This window comes from Populus euphratica, unplaced genomic scaffold, assembly GCF_000495115.2.
Source record: "Populus euphratica unplaced genomic scaffold, PopEup_1.0 scaffold85.1, whole genome shotgun sequence".
Taxonomy (NCBI): domain Eukaryota; kingdom Viridiplantae; phylum Streptophyta; class Magnoliopsida; order Malpighiales; family Salicaceae; genus Populus; species Populus euphratica.
In genome coordinates this window covers 379,736-398,861 of record NW_011499898.1, presented here as the reverse complement: position 1 = coordinate 398,861, position 19,126 = coordinate 379,736, and the positions used below count along the sequence as shown (strand labels likewise).

The following is a 19,126-nucleotide window of genomic DNA, read 5'->3' as shown; positions in this document are numbered from 1 at the left end:
ATTAATATTTTTATAGTCAATATAAATTCAATTTCGAGATACGGGTTTTTCAAGTAAACTCCTCCACTTAACAACTATGGTTAACACTAACACAGTCTAAATTCCTGGATTTATAAACAATAGAGATTAGAGAGGCTAAGTTTTTGTAGATTAGGCTCCCATAAATAGTGGGGTCCCTCCTTGTGGCCAGTGGTTACGACGAAGACACATGGCAGCAACCCAGACCATAATTTTTGAATGAATTCTGGAGTCTGTTAGGTGCCATTTATGTATTAATATTAAAAATATATAAAACAATTATTTTCACACACACATATATATAAAATTAAAGTAATACGACGAGTAAAACGTGTGTGATTGGCTTGCTGGACTGGTTTGGACTTTCTTATATAAATGTAAGGTAGGAAATGAGAAAATTGTGGGAAACTAATATTTTAATCATATGACCAAAATAAATATACAGACAACAACATCAACAGCAACAGATTCCTTCTATGATTTTTTTTTTTTTTATGAATCATAGGGAGGGGTTGATGAGAGAATTTTGATCCTTTTAGGAGGAGGAGGAGGAGGAGGAGGAGTAGGAGCTTCTTCTGAGTCTGTGTTTTACTTTTTATTTTTTGGTTTTGAAGAAGGCTCTTGCTGCTTTGAATTACTTTTCTTCAATTTGTATGCTGAAAAAGCAAATGATAAGGTGGTGGGTTTCTGCTCTGCAATTAACAGAGCTATTTGTAAGCACGGTAGTGCATTTGCTATTTGGGTTTTACATATTTAGCACAGCTTTGGCTGGTGATCTTTCACAGGCTATGAATGAATGGTTTTCCAAGCCTAATGTGCATGTTGTTGTTAAAGAGGAGGAGACCAGAGAGACGACATCTTCATCAACAACGAAAACGACGACCACCGTTGATGACTTGCCACCTATTGTGTTGGTTCATGGAATCTTTGGATTTGGCAAAGGGGTAATTTATTTTTTCTTGTCATGATATATTAAATAGATTTTTAGTTGCATTTTGTGCCTTGAAATAAATCTCTTTTTGGTCCACGGGGTTTTGATTTTCTATTTGGTTCCAGAGATTGGGAGGTTTATCGTATTTTGCTGGAGCAGAGAAGAAAGATGAGAGGGTCCTGGTGCCTGATTTGGGGTCTCTAACGAGCATCTATGATAGGTAAATGCTTGCAATTTAGGGGTTTTTCATTTTGGCAATACATTCTCATTGGTTTGTTCTTAATTCGAGTGCTTCTTCTTTCTGGGTTTCAGGGCACGCGAATTATTCTATTATTTGAAAGGTGGGCAAGTTGATTATGGAGAAGAACACAGCATGGCTTATGGCCACTCACAGTTTGGACGGATTTATGAACAGGGTTAGATGATCTCCCTTCAATTTTTTTTTTTAATATATTTTTTTTAAATTTAGTTTTGATTTTTGAACTATTTCTTTATGTTGTCTTTTCTATTCGATCATTATCTGTGTTTAAGTTTGAAATGTCTTTGATTGTTGTGATTTGAATGTAGGGCACTATCCTGAATGGGATGAGGATCACCCTATTCACTTTGTTGGGCATTCTGCTGGGGCGCAGGTTGTTCGCGTACTGCAGCAAATGCTTGCTGACAAGGTTAGTCTAGTTTATGTTTTGAACAGCTATTAAAGAATGCCTTAGAATTTCAAGTTTGATTGTATGTTTGTTCATGATGACTTTGTAGGCATTTAAGGGGTATGAGAACACTTCTGATAAATGGGTGCTAAGCATAACCTCCGTGTCCGGAGCATTCAATGGGACTACAAGGACCTACTTAGATGGGATGCAGTGAGTGTGCTTTCCAAACTTGGTCTTCTATTTGAAACTTCTCTCTAGAATTCTTAAAGGTTTCAATTACTTCAACGATATTGTCTTACTGACAATGTGCAGAAAATTAGCATGATTTGAAATTGCTAATGACATAAGTATGTAGCTGCTAGATTTTTGGACTTAATGATGCTTATATAAAATATTTTGTTTTAATTTTCTCACTAATGACTAAGCATATACTACCATAGATTTGGTAATCAGAAAATAATCAAACACTGGTATTCACCTCCTTCTTTAGAGATTTTTCCAAATGATGTGGTAGTTGAATTAATGAAACCCTTATTTCTGGTTCGATGTTTTCCTCTCCTCTTTTCCTTTTCATATCCTTTGTTTGTTTTTTCTCAAAGAAAAATTCTGCTTTGTATTTAATTGACACTCCCTTTTCATTATTAGTTGCTCTTGAATAGAACTCTATCAATTTGCATCTAAATTTGGGACTGCATTTTCAATATTCCAGGCCAGAAGATTGGAGAAACATGAAACCAATTTGCCTGCTTCAGTTCTGTCGCTTAGGAACAATAATTTATGATTGGCTTGACATTCCTTGGCTGAAGGCATACTACAACTTTGGATTCGATCACTTCAATATGTCCTGGAAAAAAGTGGGCATTTTTGGTCTTATTGACTGCCTGTTGGGGAATACAGGACCCTTTGCTTCTGGAGATTGGATACTTCCTGATCTTACAATTCAGGGGTCTATGCAACTCAACTGCCATTTACAAACCTTCCCTGATACGTACTATTTCAGCTATGCTACCAAACGCACTAAAAGAATCTTCGGTATCACTGTTCCTTCAGGCATTTTTGGAATTCACCCATTGCTTTTTATAAGAGTGTTGCAGATGAGCCAGTGGCGTCATCCTCCAGATGTCTTTCCCCCTTATAAAGGATACAGGTGCATTCTTCTATCAATATATCATTCGCAATTGATTTAATTAAGAATAGAATGCAAAAGCTTTCCTGTAACTACTTAATGTTTCATATCAGGATCATTTTAATGACTTTGACTTCACGTTTCATTTTCTCATATCATTAATGAAAAATATTTTTAATTAATCAATTTTTACTTAAATCATCAGTGAGCTTGAGAGAACTATTGCACATGTCTTTTGATTGTAGAATCCCAAATGAATTATCCTCTGTGATATGCTTAGTTTCCAGCAAGAATTCAGGAAATACAACATTGTACTGAATTTCAACAGCAATGAAACATCTGAGAAGCATAATCAAATTGCATGATTGCTTACACCTTGAGTGAATGTGTGCACAGGGATGAGGATTGGCAGGACAATGATGGAGCACTCAACACCATATCTATGACCCACCCCCGTATTCCAGTTGAACATCCAAGCCATTTTGTTGGGCATGATTCGGAGTGCCAACCCTTGCAGCCAGGAATATGGTTAGTTATAACACTTTCAATATCTCTGTCTTGGATGGATACGTAAATACTAACATAGTCACTCACATTCTTTTAGCATGACCCTCCATTATGTTCAATGATGCAAGGTGTTATCCTTGCTATATCTTGCGTAGTAAATCACAAAACAATAGCTACCTTTAATGAATACCCGAGTCAACTTGTTGGATATTATTCAATGTGTCAACCCTTGCAAACGAATGCCTGTTTAATTTTAACACTTCCAATGTCTGTCTTGGATAGTTGGATAGGCCATGTGCTAACCTCAGTTACGAACATAAATGTAATTTTTTAGAATAAAGCTCAGTCATGAAAAATAGGTAGTTTTTTTATATGGAGTATTTACATCATAAACATTTAACAATAGCTACAGAGTAGCGGCCATACAAATGCCTGTCATTCGAGTTTTTCATATAAGACATTCCAAATCCCTAGACATTCTATTTTAGCTCTAAAACTATATGAAATTTTGCCTTCTATTTTGCAGCATTTTTATGTTACCAACTAGTAGAAGACAGTACGTTGCCATGCCTTATATGATCTGCAAAAGTAAAAATTGCAAGGGTGTTTAGATGAAAATTGGCTGAAGGAGGCCATTAGAGTCACACGAAATGTGCATGGTTATCACAAATTTTTTTATTCAAGATCTCTGAAGGCATGAAACTTTAAGCCCGTTTATCTCCTTTGAGAGCCGTGTCTTCTTGCTCCTTGCATGTTTATAGAATGATTCCCCTAACTTCTGCAGCTTGCTTCAAGAAAGAAAAAGTAGATATTTTGTTAAGGTAGCTTACACATGCAGTTTATTTGGGGAACTTTTACAAGAGCATCTCAATATTTAGTGGACATGCGAAAACTGTTGAATTCAAGTTACAAGCTGAGTCAACTTTTAGTTGTTAAATTGAGATTCAGTAATCATTTTGCACTCCATCCTAAGCTAACATGGAGGTTTATCTGGTTTAATGCAGGTATTACAAGATTGTGGAAGGTGATCACATATTGTTCATTGTGAATAGGGATAGAGCAGGAATTCAATTCGATATGATATATGATAGTATTTTTGAGCGTTGCAGAAAATATGCCCGTAGGAAGAGTCGACAGACGTTACCAAACGAAATCCATCAATAGTTCAGAGTCTTATACTCAATATACAACTAGGAAAACAAAACCCATCAAAGGACACGATTCTTTGCCTCCCTCACTTGTCTCTGTAAATGTAATTTTTTTTGTAAGGAATTGCCATCTTCAGCAACGTTAAAACTTGTTTGAGGTCACAGCTTGAAAGACACTCCTTTGCTTTCCATTACACTCCTTTGTTTTCTGGTGATGACTTGTCAAATTTGTAGCCTTGCATAAATAATAGATGCACGTTGGCAACAGATTAATTTGTGCTTTTAGTCCTCGATGGGAAATTGATATTGATGGTCATTTATTTTTTTGTTTAAAGTCAATATTTTTAATTTAAAATCAATTTTTTGATATTTTTAATTTGTTTTAATGTTTCAATGTCAAAAATAATTTTTTTAATATATTTATATATATAAAAAAACACTTTAAAGGGTAACTTCTTACAATATCATGGCCTATATGATCAAATCCTGTTTTAAAAGGTTTATGTCTACTGTCTACGGATAACATGGACGGGGCTAGCAACAATCACGGATATGATGTTTGGTTGCATTTTATCCTCCGTCAAATGATAATATATGGAAGGAGAAGCCATGGATGGAAAGTTGGAAACAAGCAAAATTGCATGCATTCAAATGCACCTCACAATTTATATATAAAACACGGAAGGATAGAGAACAACACAAAAAACACAGAATCTAGACGCTCGGTCTAAAAAAGCAAACATAAACCAAAAAAAAAAAAAAAAACCGTAACTAAGACCAGTGATTTTCCTTCTTTGTAACACACTGAATATAATGGTGTTCGATACTGAATTGCTAGTCCTAAATATTAAACATGTATCATTTCTCATATTTGGATAAAGGGAAGTCACTAGATAGATCATACCTCTTACCCTCCTATAAAAAGAAACAGGGAGACGAGGAAAGGCGGATGCATATATGTAGGAGGGAGGAGATATACAGAAAACCTCTTATCTTCTCTAGCACTAATCTTTTTCCATTCATGACAGAATCGAGAAAAATATAAGAAAATAAAAACACTTCCATCTACAGTAGTTAAAAACTTAAAATCTTAAAACAGAAGCACTGACTGTATACAGCAGTAATTCAAGTTCCAGAGAGAAGAAACGATAAATGCAAATGAGTAGCTCAGATGGAGCACCCGATAACCAAAACAAGCCCACCGAGACAAGCCTCCCACCAGATTCCATAATCAATCTAGATCAGTAAGTTCACCTTCATTAATATTGATCCTGTTAAATCAACTAATTTGTTTTTCTTCCGAAAAATTATTAGCACTTGAGATTTTATTTATAGTTATAATCAAACCACCTTCTCTTTTCCTACGTTGTGCTGGTGCAATGGCCTGGCTCTGCTCTGGTTGCTAGCTGCTCATGTGGGGTTTCACAGTTTTGATCATATATATTATTTATGTGTGTGTGTGTTATAAATTTATTTTTGAACGGCTAGCTGACTAATAAGGTACTTGAAAGTGATGCATAAATATGGAACTATTGCAGCGGCGATCCAACGTTGTTCGAGCCATACTGGAAGAAGATGGGAGACAAGTGTACGTTGGTGATTGGAGGGTGTGATTTGATGAGTTATTTCAGTGATAGTAGCAGCATTTGCTGGTTTTTGCAGCCGCAACTTGGCGATGCCATAAAGGGACTGCATCGAGTTGTTGGAAATGCAGTCACCGAGGGTCGCCACATCGTGGTTGGGACCGGTTCAACACAGCTCTTAATGGCTGCTCTATATGCTCTCTCTACTCCTTCCGCTAGTCACCCCGTCAGTCTCGTGGCTGCTGCTCCTTATTACTCGGTAAGTAGCTGCCGCTCACAGTAGGATTTAGATACTGTTTTTTAATATGTTTTTGATTTTAAAATTTATTAAAATAATTTTATTTTTATTTTTAAAAATTTAATTTAAAAACGATAAAAAAATTTAAATTATTTTAAAACATAATTTAAAATAAAAAATATTTTTGAATTTCTTGAAAAGCATAGCCATGCTTCAATTAAAAACTAACGGGACCCGGGTTCAAGGGAAAGGGGTCATGACATCCCCAAATTCTGAAATATTTTACAACTTAGTACTAGACTTTTTAAGAGTTTTAATTATATCTTTCAGTTTAACATGTTTTACATCCCAAAAATTGCTTATCTTCTTAGTTACCCCTAATACTAGTTATATTTCTGGTTCACCCCTCCCTCCCTCGTCAAACTAATCTATATATTCTTTATTTATTTTGAATTGAACTCTTAGATTAATCAAAGTATATTTAGTATTATGGTAATTTTTATAGCTGTGGTTTCAAAAAAAATAGTTTAGAAAAAAAAACTTTTAATTGTGTTTGGTTTAATAAAATATATGTTTGGTTAAAACTATAATTGAAATTGATATTAAATAAAAAAAATAGTCTAAGAGTATTTGATTAAAAATGTGTTTGAAAGTGATTTTAAAAATAAAATGACTAATATTAATTTTATAGTTTTTGAGTTAAAATATTACAGATTAGATTATTAATACAGTCTCTGACTATCTGCTATGTTCGGGTAAAATTTTTCAACCAGGCTGATAACTAAAATGAAAAGGTTTTAAAGAACAAATTAGATAACTTGTGGGATTTAAAGGATAGTTTTAAATAGATAAAAGTGTTATTGCAGAGCGTGTGTGAAGAGGGGGGGCTATGATGGGAGGGGATAAATGGGTTTTAGTAGATTTTGCCCATCAATTGATGGATTCTTCAACAAAAATATAATTTTCGAACCAGAAGGAGAGATGAATGAGCGTTTCAAACATATTTGATGAGAAGAATTTTAAGAGATGTGTGTATTAGGGCAAATAGATCTATGATAGAAAAGAATAGTTATTTTGAAAGGTTTTTTGTGTAACGGTTATTTCTCTCTTACTGATAATATATGTTGTTGGTTGAGAGAAAAAAAAATTGAGGTTAGAATCTTTAAGAAGCTAGTGTAATGCTTCTTTTGAAACTGAATTTTTATCTCATTTTTGGATGGATACCATATTTTAAAAACACTGATTAACAATTTAATCAAATATAATTTTTTGTTGTTTTTTTAAAACTTAACTGTTGTTATGTAGTCAAACACCCTTTTAGTATATTAGATAATATTTAATACTAGCTTAATTATTTATTAATAGAACTCAATTATAATCTTGAACATTCCAGTCAATTTGTTTTGAAAAATTTTACGATATTATTATTTTAAAAAAATTCTTTGACAATAAATACTAGATTTGGACCAACAACATCAATAAAGTAGTGAAAAACTTCAAATATAATTAAACTTTTCTTGACCAAGTTATAGACATACTAATGATTGATATGCAAAATAAATTTTTAATTAAGATAAAAGATTATCTGACAAGTTAGTTAACAAATATAAAAGGAGTATGTATGTGAAAATTAAGAGAAATATGTGTGGAGAGAGGATCTATGTGGAGCAATAAAAGTAATATATAGTATCAAATATGCTTGAGTGAGTCTATCTAAGTTTATTTTTTTACTTAGTGACCTCAAGTATTCATAGATACCAAAGATTATATAGGCGTAATTGGTGAAGAAAAAAAAGTTATAAGAAATATCAAATTATTTAGAAAGGTAAGTCATTTGATTAATGTGTTTCATATAAATCAATATATTACTGCTTGAGAGTAAATCACTGAAGAAATGGTAGCTTGACAAGGAAAGTTGATGCAAAGTTAGGCTTAACAACAACAACTAGGCTTAAGAAAATACTTATTATTATTGCATTCCAGCACTTGGTCTCCACTGTCATGGGTTCGAGCCCTGGCATGTACGTCTATCACCCCCGCGGTGCTTTACATGCTTACTAGGTTTACAGGATATTCAGTAGGCCGTGGAGATTAGTCGTGGTACGCGCAAACTGGCCCGGACACCCCACGTAAATAAAAAAAAATACTTATTATCCAACCGGTTCCAAAAAAAGTTAAAATTAAAAGTGTCTTAACTCCTAAGAAGAGTGTAGTGCTCAATTTTGAGCTTGGGATGCCATAGTCCCTACAACACATGCTGCAGGACGGCTCTTAGGTGTAGAGAAATGCTTAGAGAAGGCTATTGATGAAGATGTTGGCATGAGATACTTTTTAGAGAGGTTTATTGGTAGAAAGAATGGCTTTGGTGCCCTACAACACATGCTGCAGGACGGCTCTTAGGTGTAGAGAAATGCTTAGAGAAGGCTATTGATGAAGATGTTGGCATGAGATACTTTTTAGAGAGGTTTATTGGTAGAAAGAATGGCTTGGCTGCAAGGTCTTTTTTTCTCTCTCTTTTTTTTCTTTCGTACCTTCTGTTGGGTTGAAGTTAAGGGTTGATTGGGCCAAGACTGGAGAGAATGAAACAGGAAAGAGACCGAGTGAGGGGGAAGACACAAAATAGCCAGCCCTAGCCCAACATGTTTCTTAAAGAGAAACTAATATTTGTAACATGAACATGTCTGGTCTGTGTCAAAGCCTGGGAGAACTTGTGCTTGGTGTTTGGAGCGTCGGAGAGCAGGAGCTATGACAATTGATTATTATAAAATAACAAATCAAAGTGCTGAGATAATCCGTCTCCCTGTTCTGCACTTCCTAACCTTTATAATTTACAACAGTACTAGCGGTACATGGAGCACACAATCTTGGATCGATGCTACCACATTTTCCATAAACCGTGCTGCAAAACCTCCTGCATTTGCTTGATGATATTAATATTATAATACTAATTAGTTCTCAAGTTAATTATATTATATGCAATTTTCTTTCAACACAGCTGCAGATGCTTCACTGCTTGCATGCATGCATATAATTCACATGCGTGTGTGTGTGTGTGTGTAAAATTAATCCTACAGGTTAAAGCTTCAATAATGTGATTGCTTCCATTGGTGTTGGCAAGTTTTCTTCATGTTAATGTTACTTAACTGAACAAAAAATTGCAGACAGGTTTCTCACCTCGTGGTGTGCCTATAGTGAAAAAAGGAAAGATGAATTCTCTCAGTCGATTATTAATCTTCGTACAAGATTAATTAATATATATGTGGTTGCGACATTTATTATCTGCAGGGATATAAGGATCAGGCAGAATTCCTGCGTTCAGGGCTCTATAAATGGGAAGGAGATGCACATACCTTTGATAAGGATGGACCTTATATTGAGGTCGTAACCTCGCCAAATAACCCTGATGGTACTATCCGAGAAGCTGTGGTGAACCTTGGGGAAGGGAAGCTTGTGTATGACCTGGCCTACTACTGGCCACAATACACGCCCATTACTCACCCTTCGGATCATGATATCATGTTGTTCACATTTTCCAAATGCACTGGACATGCTGGCTCCCGGATAGGGTGAGAAACACACATTCCACTCTAATCACGTCGTTGTTAAGAGAAGGTCGCAAGGCCATGATTTAATGTTGGTGAAAGTGATAAGAAAATCGCCATAATATACATGTCATTCTACTTAAAGTATGTTTACTTGGTAGTTCATCTTGTTCCTTTCTGCTAATTATTTTGTTTCCAAATTGAAGCTGGGCACTTGTCAAGGATAAAGAGGTAGCTAGAAAGATGACCGAATACATGCAGATCAGCTCCATTGGTGTATCCAAAGAATCCCAGCTTCGAGCTGCGAAAATTCTTGGAGTACTCACCGAAGGGTGTCAACACTTTAGTACTGCTGATTCAGAGAACTTCTTTGAGTATAGCCATAGAATTATGAGAGAAAGATGGGAGAGTCTGCAAAATGTTGTCAAAAACAGTAAAATCTTCAGTCTGCCAAAGTTCCCACAAGATCACTGCAACTTCACCGGGAAGTACACAGATTCAAATCCTGGTAATGCTCGTAATAAGATGATGATGATGATGATTATTATTATTATTAGTTTTGAAATAGGACAACCTAACTTTGTTGTATGCTCATCAGTTGAATGGATTTTTTAATATATTTTGCTTTTTTGCAAACAGCTTTTGCATGGTTGCACAGCAAGGAGGATATAGACTGGGAGAGTCTTTTGCGAGAACATAAGATAATAGGAAGAAGCGGGGAGCGGTTTGGGGCTGATCCAAAATATGTCAGAATCAGTATGTTTAGTCCACCAGAAGCGTTTAACCTTTTCTTGGAGAGGTTATCAGCAATCATCGACAACACCAATGGAAATGGAGTGGGAGGAGAAGAAAGATCGATCGTCAAATAAATGCTCTTAACCTACCTGTCTCGGAAAGCACTAAAGAATGGGAACCTAGCTAGGGATACTAGAGTAGTTTAAATTCATACATCCGATATGGTTACTGCAGAATTTAAATGCGATATAGACATATTTGCTACAGCTTTGGACTCTATTTTTGAACACAGTATAGGATGTATAAATTCTATAACCTGTTGCCATATATGCATAATCAAAATATTTCTTATCATAGAGGATCTCCATGTCGAAGAGTTAGGCTGTCATATGCTATAAATCATTACATTTAGAGAAAACATTTCTTCACAACGATTCCAAACCACATAAAATAAATTTAGGAAACAATTTATAATTGATATCGAATTAAATAAGTGTAAATCTTTAAATTTAGAAAAAAAATTGATCATATTTTTAACAATTTGACCGATGGAATTTTGTTGATATTTACACTAATAATTTATTTATAATTATTTTATTGGCAGAATTACAAGTAAAAAATGTTTGTTAATAATTTTTAATCTGTTAGTGAGTCTATCATTAATAAATTTACTAATAGCTTTATAAATAGAAAACGCATACTAAAATTTTTTTTAAGGTTTAATTTAAAAAGTGTTCTATTAATTTAAATTTAATGAATTTTAATTTATATTTGGATGTCATCAATAAAGTTTTAGTACTTTAAACAATTTTAAGTAAGAACAAAAAAATATTTTCCAAAAATAGATTTAACATCAAGGAGATTAATATGATAATTTATGTGTTATTATGAATATAGAAACATATAAATTGTACATGAATGTTTGGTATGAATAAATTGATTGACATGTTTATATATCATGTATGGTTAACAACATTGTAAATTCTTTATGTAATTATGGTAGAAATATTTTGAAAGTTATTATCCTTGTTGACTTATTATGTAATACTGTTGAGAAATAAGAAAGAGTCAAGGCATTAAAAATAAAATAAAAATGATTGTACGTATGAGAGTTTAAAGAGAATAAAAAATAATTAAACGATTGAGAAATCAATAATATTTAATGGCATAGCAACATGTGAATGCTTGCATGACTATTATTTTAAATTTATAAAAATGTTTATTAATACTTAATATTGTTAAATAATTTGTAATATATTACTACCTCACACATTCCATTAAAAGAGATTAATACGAATAATAAAAGCATGTGACATAAATTCTAGTTAAAAGGGCAATAACACGCGGAAGATCTTTGGAATGTGTTTGATCTTGTAATTCTCCTCACCTTCCAATCGCCTTGCAAGGTCTGGATGCAGGCTGCCCAAATGCAGCTCCTGAAGTGTGGAAATGTTCTGCAAGCCTTCAGGGAGAAAAATCAAGCTTGAACAACAACTAAAACTAAGAGATCTTAAACTTGGAAAAGCCCCAGTTGCAATTTCAGTCCACTCCACCAGGAACTCAGAAGCAATCGTGAGAGTTTCCAGAGCCGGGAAACCGCCTGCATTGCAAAATTCTTTACCAATGAGCTTTGCTCTGTAGGCTTCCCAGAGGCTGAGATGCTTCAATTTCGGAAGCAACTGAAGGACTGAGGTTGGATTCTCCGATAAATAAGAAAAGGATAAAGTTAGACGGGTGAGGTTTTCCATGGAGGCAAGCCACATGGGAATCTCAATTAAGCCCCCATGTAAATAGAACTCTTGAAGAAGAGGTGGAGGAGAAAATGCATCCAATTCAGGAAAAAGAGTAAAATTTGTTTCTTCAAAAAAGCATCTCTCTGCTTCTAACGAGAGGGACGCGAGGCTTTCCATCTTCTTTATTGCTGCAAACAACTCACTAGCATGATCGGCAGACACACGCTTAACGCCAAGATCTTTTATCTGAGTTAAGGCACTCAATTCTCTAGCAATCCCGTCTCCACCATAAATACCAGACAAAGTGTGGAGATTTACCAGTTTTCCAATTCCCTCCGGAACTCTAATTTCACAATCATCAAAGCTTTTGGACATTAGAAGGTGTCTCAACTGTTGGATATGCAGGACTTCTATTGGTAGTTTGCTCAGTTTCCCACACATTCTTATATCCAAAGTTTGCAGCTTTTGAAGATTACCTAAAGTCCGAGGAAGCTCATCTAGATCCGAGTTAGCCAAGCCCAAGTAACTCAGGTGAATCAAGTCTCCTACTTCATCAGGCAAGTACGCTATCTTGCCATCCAAATCCAACACCAACAGAAACCGCATCCCACAAACATTTCTCATATAGGCCCGCGAGAGGCATCCGGTAGAACCAATAGAATAATGACGGCGTTCGGCAGTGATTATAAATAAAGATCGAACCAGACGGCCTTCGACGTTAGGAAAGATATCCCTTCCATCATCTCTGATCTCCAAACGAACAGGTGAATTTGCAGTTTTAGAAACAAAATATTGTTTCTCCAATTTAAGAATAGATAACTGGAGATAAGAGGCAGGGACTTTTACTTCAGTCCCATCGTGTACTTCTTGAAGCATTCCTAGGTCAATCAATTCCTTGACAACATTTGCTGCTACATCCTCCATGCTATCCCCTGGCTTGTCTTGTATAAGACCTTCAGCCAACAAAAGCCGAACTAGTTTTCCTATCTCTACAGGATGTCTCTTGGTAACAAAGGACGAGTAGTCTAGGCAGGATTTAAGATAATCAGGAAGCTTTTCATAATTTGATTTGCAAGTTTCTGAAGAAGAACTCTCACCTGTGTTGTCAGCGACTCTTGATGAGCTTATTCCTACTGCTGTTGATGTACTTGGAACAACACCAGCTTGAGATTTACTTCCATGAAATTCCTCAGGAACCAAGTCAAGCTTACCTATCTCTTGAGTGCAATTGAAGTAAGGCATGGTTCGATATCAGCTCAACCAAGTCCTAATTTGCACCTGTGCATCTCAAAACAGAACTTGTATTATGAGATTATTTATTTTGTATTAAATTATCTGTCAACTAAAGTCAAAGTTTGAGACGGCAACGAACCCACCTTGCCGAGTTGCTTCCTGTGCTTGAGTGGGCTGGAGATGAAGAAATTAATGCTCGGCTAATCTAATACTCCCAACTTTCCAACCTATCCAATAGCCTTGATTTCAACATCTGTCAAGGGATGCTGCAGATTTTGGCTTGTTTATCTAGTTACCTACAATAATAGTAGAAAGTTTTGCGCACTCTTGACTATCTCCTAATGTTGAAAATTAGTTCTCCCCACCACAACCACCACCAGATAAGCTAAACACGTCATGGCCCGCCAAACAGTAATGCCATCAGGAGTTTGCTCGCCGCTCTATGCTCATTCCTCTCCGAGACTCCGACTCCGTCCCCACTCTTTGGTGGCCGACATGGAAATATCACACGACTATCATTTTTGAAGCTGAAATATTGACACCATCCACTAAGGAGGGTAAACTCTAAACTAAAGAGAGTTTGAGCAAGGTCGCCCATTTACACATCTCAAGGAATAAAATTCATTCTTCAGTCCACAGAGAAGGGCAATCAGATTAACTACGGGCCCAAAGAACCAAATTTCCCCTAGTTCCCCCTTGTCCCCAGCAACAAATTCGACTATACTGTAGGCTGAAAATATTGAAATCCAATAACTGATGCAAATTTGCACAGGAAAAAAAAAAAACTGTTTCAACTCTTCCAAAAACACTAAATAATACAATAACGATGCACATACAGAAAGTAACGGCCAAAAAGAATAAGGCGGTAAAGCTTAATCAGCCATTTGACTAGCACAACCATCTTCCCATGGCTCCCTGTTTTTCCACCAGTTTTGTCCTAAAAAATTCAACATTACAGATTGGTAACCTCAAAGATATTGGAAATGCATCTTGATAGAGCCCTTTTGATGGAGCTCCTCTAGATAAGCCTAAGCTCATACTCGCCAGCCATTGTTATGTATCTCACCCATGGGAGAGCCTGGTAACCACTTTTCTCAATAATCTTCAGGTATCGAACCTACAAAGCACCAAATTTTAATTAAACAAGATTACATTACCTGAGCTTGCTCAAACAATATTTTTAGAAATTTCAGTATGATTGTATAAAATGAACTTTTATCAGAATAATCTCTTATAGCAAGTTCCGATTAGACAGGAATTCACACTTGAGGTACCATAATTCATGGTTTATAGTCAACACTAGCCCTAATTTGAAATTCATAGCCCCTTTAACCTCATCCAAATTAAGACAAGGGAAACCAATTCTAGAATGAACTTCACGATAATTGATAATCCAAATCAGAGAGAGAGAGAGAGAGAGAGAGAGATAACTGATAATTCATGGTTTGTAGTCAACACTAGCTCTAATTTGGAAATCTTAACACGAGGAAAGCAATTCTGGAATGAACTTCATGATTATTGACAAGTCCAAATCACAGGGAGAGAGGTCATGCCACTCACCAAGCATAAATAGAACAGGTAATTGTGTTTGTGTAGAGGTCATGCCATTCACCACAGGATACCATAAAATAGAACAGGTATCATAAAATGTAACAGGTAATTGTGTTTGTGTAGAGGTCATGCCATTCACCACAGGATACCATAAAATAGAACAGGTATCATAAAATGTAACAGGTAATTGTGTTTGTGTAGAGGTCATGCCATTCACCACAGGATACCATAATCATAAAATATAACAAGTAGTTGTGTTTGTGCAGGTGTACCTGTATTCCTGAAACAGTAAAATATGGTATTTCAAATTTCACACGTATAGGAGCTTTTCTCTCAGGAGTTGCTTCTTCAGCAGTTATACTGGAAAGACTGAACTCTGCCCTCAACATGTACTCCTGAATAATATTTATATACATATAGAATAAAAACCAGGGAAGTATCATAATTACAGGAAAGAAAACATTTATAATTTACAATCCATAAAACAAACTACAAGCAAAAGTTAACAAACTACAAAATGATCCCATTTCTTTTTGGGAAAAATTAAAGTACCTTTCCACCAGAAAAAGATTTAATTTTCCACATTAATGCATCATTTTCAGGTGCATATGATGCAGACCCCATTGAAGTCCGGATATTAGGATTGGAAGCATCAACTGGCACAGGCAACTCAATCTCAACATTTGTTGCAGTACTGTACAGTTAAACTTTTATAAATACTCAGAAAACACAAACATCAGCCAGCCCAAAACTCTGAGCAATTGATCAAATGGAAACATAGCTACACTATTAATGTTAAAAACTTCATACCTACGTTCCTTGAACTGGCTCTTAGCCTTTACCATTATCTCAACACGACTTCTTGAATGCTTTTCAACTTGAGCTTCCACCCAAATCAGAGGCTTTACCTGAAAGAAGACACCAAGGAACTCATCAAATGCTAATAAAAGTACTAAGGTTGTCCTCCTGTTTTTAAGAAAAGCTTTCAGAAACTACAGAACAAACCTGAGTGCTGAGTCTATATGTCATGAGATCAAAAGCCCCATCAGGTGGTATAAATGATATTGTCCGATCATTTTCAAATCGGGCCAAACGTACACACCTGAACCAAATTGCATATTTAGTTTTAAATGTCTAGATTGCCATGAGCAACCTTCACTCATAATAAATTGGCATTTACATCCACCTCCAAAAAACTGTACAAACCAACACGAATTCAAGTAGACCTGAGAATTAAGCTACGTACTGATGAAATTTGATGTCCTCCAAATCAATGGCCTTTCCTTTTGTTGTCCGTCCTTGGGCCTCCAATAATATTCTATCATTTAGGCCAAGCTTACACTCAGGCATGCCACTGCAACATAACAACAGAAACTTGCAATTAAACATAAAGTTCTTTGCACATCATGCAACACATTGAACGTACATATTAATACTTATATAGAATGGTGCGGTCACCTATGTAATATTGCTAAAGGTGGGACTAACTCCAATGTTCCTTTTCTAAGACAGTAAGACCCAATCGACTTTGGTGCCATCATAATGAATACTGGCTCTGTTTTCAGAAAAGTGAGCATTCCCCTCATGTCAACTGATGCAAGCTAGTCGTTGCATTATGTAACTTAATTCAAAAAACAAGATGAAGAACTTGTGTAGCTATGTGTCGCAAAGAACTAAATTGAAATCTACATTTGAAACTAAATGTGTAGTTGCAACATTTCTCTACCACATTAATCAACAATAGTTTCTGGCATATTAAACTATGAGTTCCACAGCACATCAACTTACAGAAGTTGCGTAGCACATCACAAGATTACCATCACTAATGAGGGGGACCAAGCTTACAGAATAGTACCAGCAAGTAGCTGCTTTATAAACTAATATATATACCAAACCAACATCTGAATATCCTAAAAGTAATCTTCAGAAGGCAATATGCAAGTACACTACCTTAAAGAATGATAAGCTCACCCATAAATGAACCAAGAAAAACTACTAGCAATGACTTTTTTTTTTTTTTTATTGTACCTTAGATATGTTCTCATTTTTAAAGCCCCAACAACATCGGACCTAATGACTTGCCCATTGGTGTTGACAAGTATATTGACACTCTCAACCACATCCAAGAAAACCTGAACAAATAATAACAAAGCTTCGTTATCATCCAGTTATTAATTATTTATTAAAGAAAAAAACAACAAGAAGCTCTGAAAAAAGAAAAAAAAAAGAAAATACCTCGTTTTTCTTGTAATTTATCCCTTCGCTGCGCCAAGACACTGCATTAGTGACAGCCATGGGAGGCCTCTGTGAAGTTTCCATCCTGTAGGCATCCGTCTTGATAAATTCGCTAAGAATTTTTGCTTCAGTGTACTGAGGGTAACCGAAGTCCATCATTTCATCAAGTAACTCATACTGACAAATGCACAGCAAGGTCATTACCTCAATAATAATAATAATAAAAATAGCAAATGAGAAAATAAAATTCATTTAAAGAACTTACCACTACCACAAAGTTATCCCTTAGTGATTCTTCTTCTAATTCTTCAAAATAATGCTTAAAAACCTAGAGGTCAAAAGAAAATCAAGATAGAAATTATAATTTAGTAAATAAGAAACGGCATGGAAAGGATAATAATAAATAAATGACGGAATTACATCAACAACGCGGTGGAGGAAGGAGATGAGACTGGCAGCATTACAATTCTGCCTTGATGCGGCCATTAGATAAACATTGCTGTGTTGTATGAACATGTAAGAGACTCCATTATCATAAACCACTGGATCTTGAGATTGCGGATCTCCCTGCACTCAACCGTAACCATAACCAGATCGATACACTTATTCAATTAATTGATTGATTATAACTAAAAATTCAATCCAATTAGGTTTAGATAAAGGAGAAACGAAGCAGAAGAAGGGAAAGGAAAGAAACCTCCTTCTCGATGAACTTGGTGAAGAAGCGCTCGGCCTGGACAGCAGAGACATCGCCACGGTAGTCGCGCCACACCAGAACGCGCCCCTTTATATCTAATAGAAACAGCGCGGACGCTGCCCCAGCCATTACTAGATCAGATCAGATCAGATGAGAACCGATGAGAACCGATGGTGATGCTGCTTAATTAATTGGAAACTGATGATGATGATGGTCGATGGACGATGACACCGGAATTGCAGCAAAATTTAATTTAATTTCACTTAAATAACTTGAATCACCGCCATCTCCTTCTTCCCTGTTTTTTAAATTTAATTTATTATTTCTGATTAGCGAGGATTCTCGACAGCTGACTGAATGTGTTTTCGTTTTTATATTTGAACCTAGAAAATTCAGCAAAATCAAGAAACGATTTCTATGTGAAATTACACAACTAATCCCTTAAGTAATATAACGTAAATTATTCTGCCCAAACACCCACATTAATCTATAAAAAAATATAACATAAATTATTTTAGAAACATATTAAATCAAAGTTATTTTTATGTCTAAAATTATAATTTTTTTTAGATTACATTTTAATATTTAGTTTATTTATAATTAATTATAATTAATTCACACTTTATAAACATTTTATTTTAATTTCTAACCAATAATTTTTAACAATTAATTAATTTATATTTGAAAATTAAATATAATATCTAATAACTTGTTATAATTTTTTAAATATTATAAAATTTATAAATGTTTTGACTTAATATTTTAATGAAAATTTTCTAAGTGTAATTATTAACCTCTTATAAAAAAATATTATAATTTAGATATTATAGTATGAAATATGTCTGATTTATTAAATTATTTTTGTTCTTAACGCTATAGTTAGTTATTGATTTTTTTAGTAAGATTTGAAACTATTTTCAAATCTCATTTTATTTTGATCAAGAATTTCACAATCAATACTATTTAAGAACAGATAAAATATTTTTTTAATTCATCTAAAGTGATAAATACTCTCTAAATTATTCAAATACCTTAATATAATTTATATTATATTTAATATTTGCTATTTTATTATCTTTGATTAAAACAATATGTGATCATGATTAAAATATAATATTTTTTTATATAAAATAATTTAATAATATTAAGTTTAAGGATCATTTAACACAATTATCACGTTAATCTTTCTATAGACATAT

The 19,126-nt window shown here is 34.7% G+C and overlaps 4 protein-coding genes and 1 long non-coding RNA gene across 7 annotated transcripts; 2 read left to right on the top strand and 3 right to left on the bottom strand.

Annotated features, from left to right (window-relative positions):
• The first annotated feature begins 351 nt into the window (after positions 1–351).
• LOC105132349 (uncharacterized) lies at positions 352–4,647 on the top strand. Its single transcript, XM_011035801.1, has 8 exons — positions 352–962; positions 1,075–1,169; positions 1,262–1,365; positions 1,517–1,617; positions 1,706–1,809; positions 2,309–2,746; positions 3,122–3,253; positions 4,237–4,647. The coding sequence occupies exons 1-8, from the start codon at positions 672–674 to the stop codon at positions 4,394–4,396; spliced, it is 1,425 nt and encodes a 474-aa protein (XP_011034103.1). The 5' UTR covers positions 352–671; the 3' UTR covers positions 4,397–4,647.
• An 867-nt stretch (positions 4,648–5,514) lies between these two features.
• LOC105132347 (L-tryptophan--pyruvate aminotransferase 1) lies at positions 5,515–10,631 on the top strand. The gene is made up of 5 exons (XM_011035796.1): positions 5,515–5,624; positions 5,919–6,222; positions 9,487–9,767; positions 9,950–10,251; positions 10,383–10,631. The coding sequence occupies exons 1-5, from the start codon at positions 5,533–5,535 to the stop codon at positions 10,610–10,612; spliced, it is 1,209 nt and encodes a 402-aa protein (XP_011034098.1). The 5' UTR covers positions 5,515–5,532; the 3' UTR covers positions 10,613–10,631.
• LOC105132346 (uncharacterized) lies at positions 9,284–9,641 on the bottom strand. Its single transcript, XR_843563.1, has 2 exons — positions 9,552–9,641; positions 9,284–9,480 (listed from the first exon to the last, which is right to left on the bottom strand). It is a non-coding gene; the product is annotated as an uncharacterized LOC105132346 (long non-coding RNA).
• On the bottom strand, positions 10,067–14,073 carry LOC105132348 (disease resistance protein RPM1-like). 3 transcript variants are annotated; one of them, XM_011035800.1, is made up of 2 exons: positions 11,866–13,575; positions 10,067–10,154 (listed from the first exon to the last, which is right to left on the bottom strand). In XM_011035800.1, exons 1-2 carry the CDS (start codon positions 13,451–13,453, stop codon positions 10,132–10,134), a joined length of 1,611 nt encoding a protein of 536 aa, XP_011034102.1. In that variant the 5' UTR covers positions 13,454–13,575; the 3' UTR covers positions 10,067–10,131. The 3 variants fall into 3 exon arrangements, with proteins under 3 accessions (XP_011034102.1, XP_011034100.1, XP_011034099.1); XM_011035798.1 differs by lacking the exon at positions 10,067–10,154 and adding an exon at positions 10,605–10,642; XM_011035797.1 differs by lacking the exon at positions 10,067–10,154 and adding an exon at positions 13,588–14,073 and having other exon boundaries at positions 11,675–13,489.
• A 145-nt stretch (positions 14,074–14,218) lies between these two features.
• On the bottom strand, positions 14,219–18,324 carry LOC105132344 (AP-1 complex subunit mu-2-like). The gene is made up of 11 exons (XM_011035795.1): positions 17,928–18,324; positions 17,651–17,797; positions 17,496–17,558; positions 17,231–17,407; positions 17,024–17,127; positions 16,242–16,349; positions 16,001–16,097; positions 15,806–15,903; positions 15,548–15,689; positions 15,268–15,390; positions 14,219–14,561 (listed from the first exon to the last, which is right to left on the bottom strand). Exons 1-11 carry the CDS (start codon positions 18,054–18,056, stop codon positions 14,463–14,465), a joined length of 1,287 nt encoding a protein of 428 aa, XP_011034097.1. The 5' UTR covers positions 18,057–18,324; the 3' UTR covers positions 14,219–14,462.
• Between the last annotated feature and the right edge of the window lie 802 nt (positions 18,325–19,126).

Coding starts and splice junctions, on each gene's coding strand:
- LOC105132349 (XM_011035801.1), top strand. CDS start 672: ATGCTGAAAAAGCAAATGATAAGGTGGTGGGTTTCTGCTCTGCAATTA. Junction 963..1,074: donor TCTTTGGATTTGGCAAAGGG/GTAATTTATTTT, acceptor ATTTGGTTCCAG/AGATTGGGAGGTTTATCGTA. Junction 1,618..1,705: donor AGCAAATGCTTGCTGACAAG/GTTAGTCTAGTT, acceptor ATGACTTTGTAG/GCATTTAAGGGGTATGAGAA.
- LOC105132347 (XM_011035796.1), top strand. CDS start 5,533: ATGCAAATGAGTAGCTCAGATGGAGCACCCGATAACCAAAACAAGCCC. Junction 9,768..9,949: donor CATGCTGGCTCCCGGATAGG/GTGAGAAACACA, acceptor TCCAAATTGAAG/CTGGGCACTTGTCAAGGATA. Junction 10,252..10,382: donor GTACACAGATTCAAATCCTG/GTAATGCTCGTA, acceptor TTTTGCAAACAG/CTTTTGCATGGTTGCACAGC.
- LOC105132348 (XM_011035797.1), bottom strand. CDS start 13,453: ATGCCTTACTTCAATTGCACTCAAGAGATAGGTAAGCTTGACTTGGTT.
- LOC105132344 (XM_011035795.1), bottom strand. CDS start 18,056: ATGGCTGGGGCAGCGTCCGCGCTGTTTCTATTAGATATAAAGGGGCGC. Junction 16,098..16,241: donor GAGGACATCAAATTTCATCA/GTACGTAGCTTA, acceptor AATTTGGTTCAG/GTGTGTACGTTTGGCCCGAT. Junction 15,904..16,000: donor CATATAGACTCAGCACTCAG/GTTTGTTCTGTA, acceptor GTCTTCTTTCAG/GTAAAGCCTCTGATTTGGGT.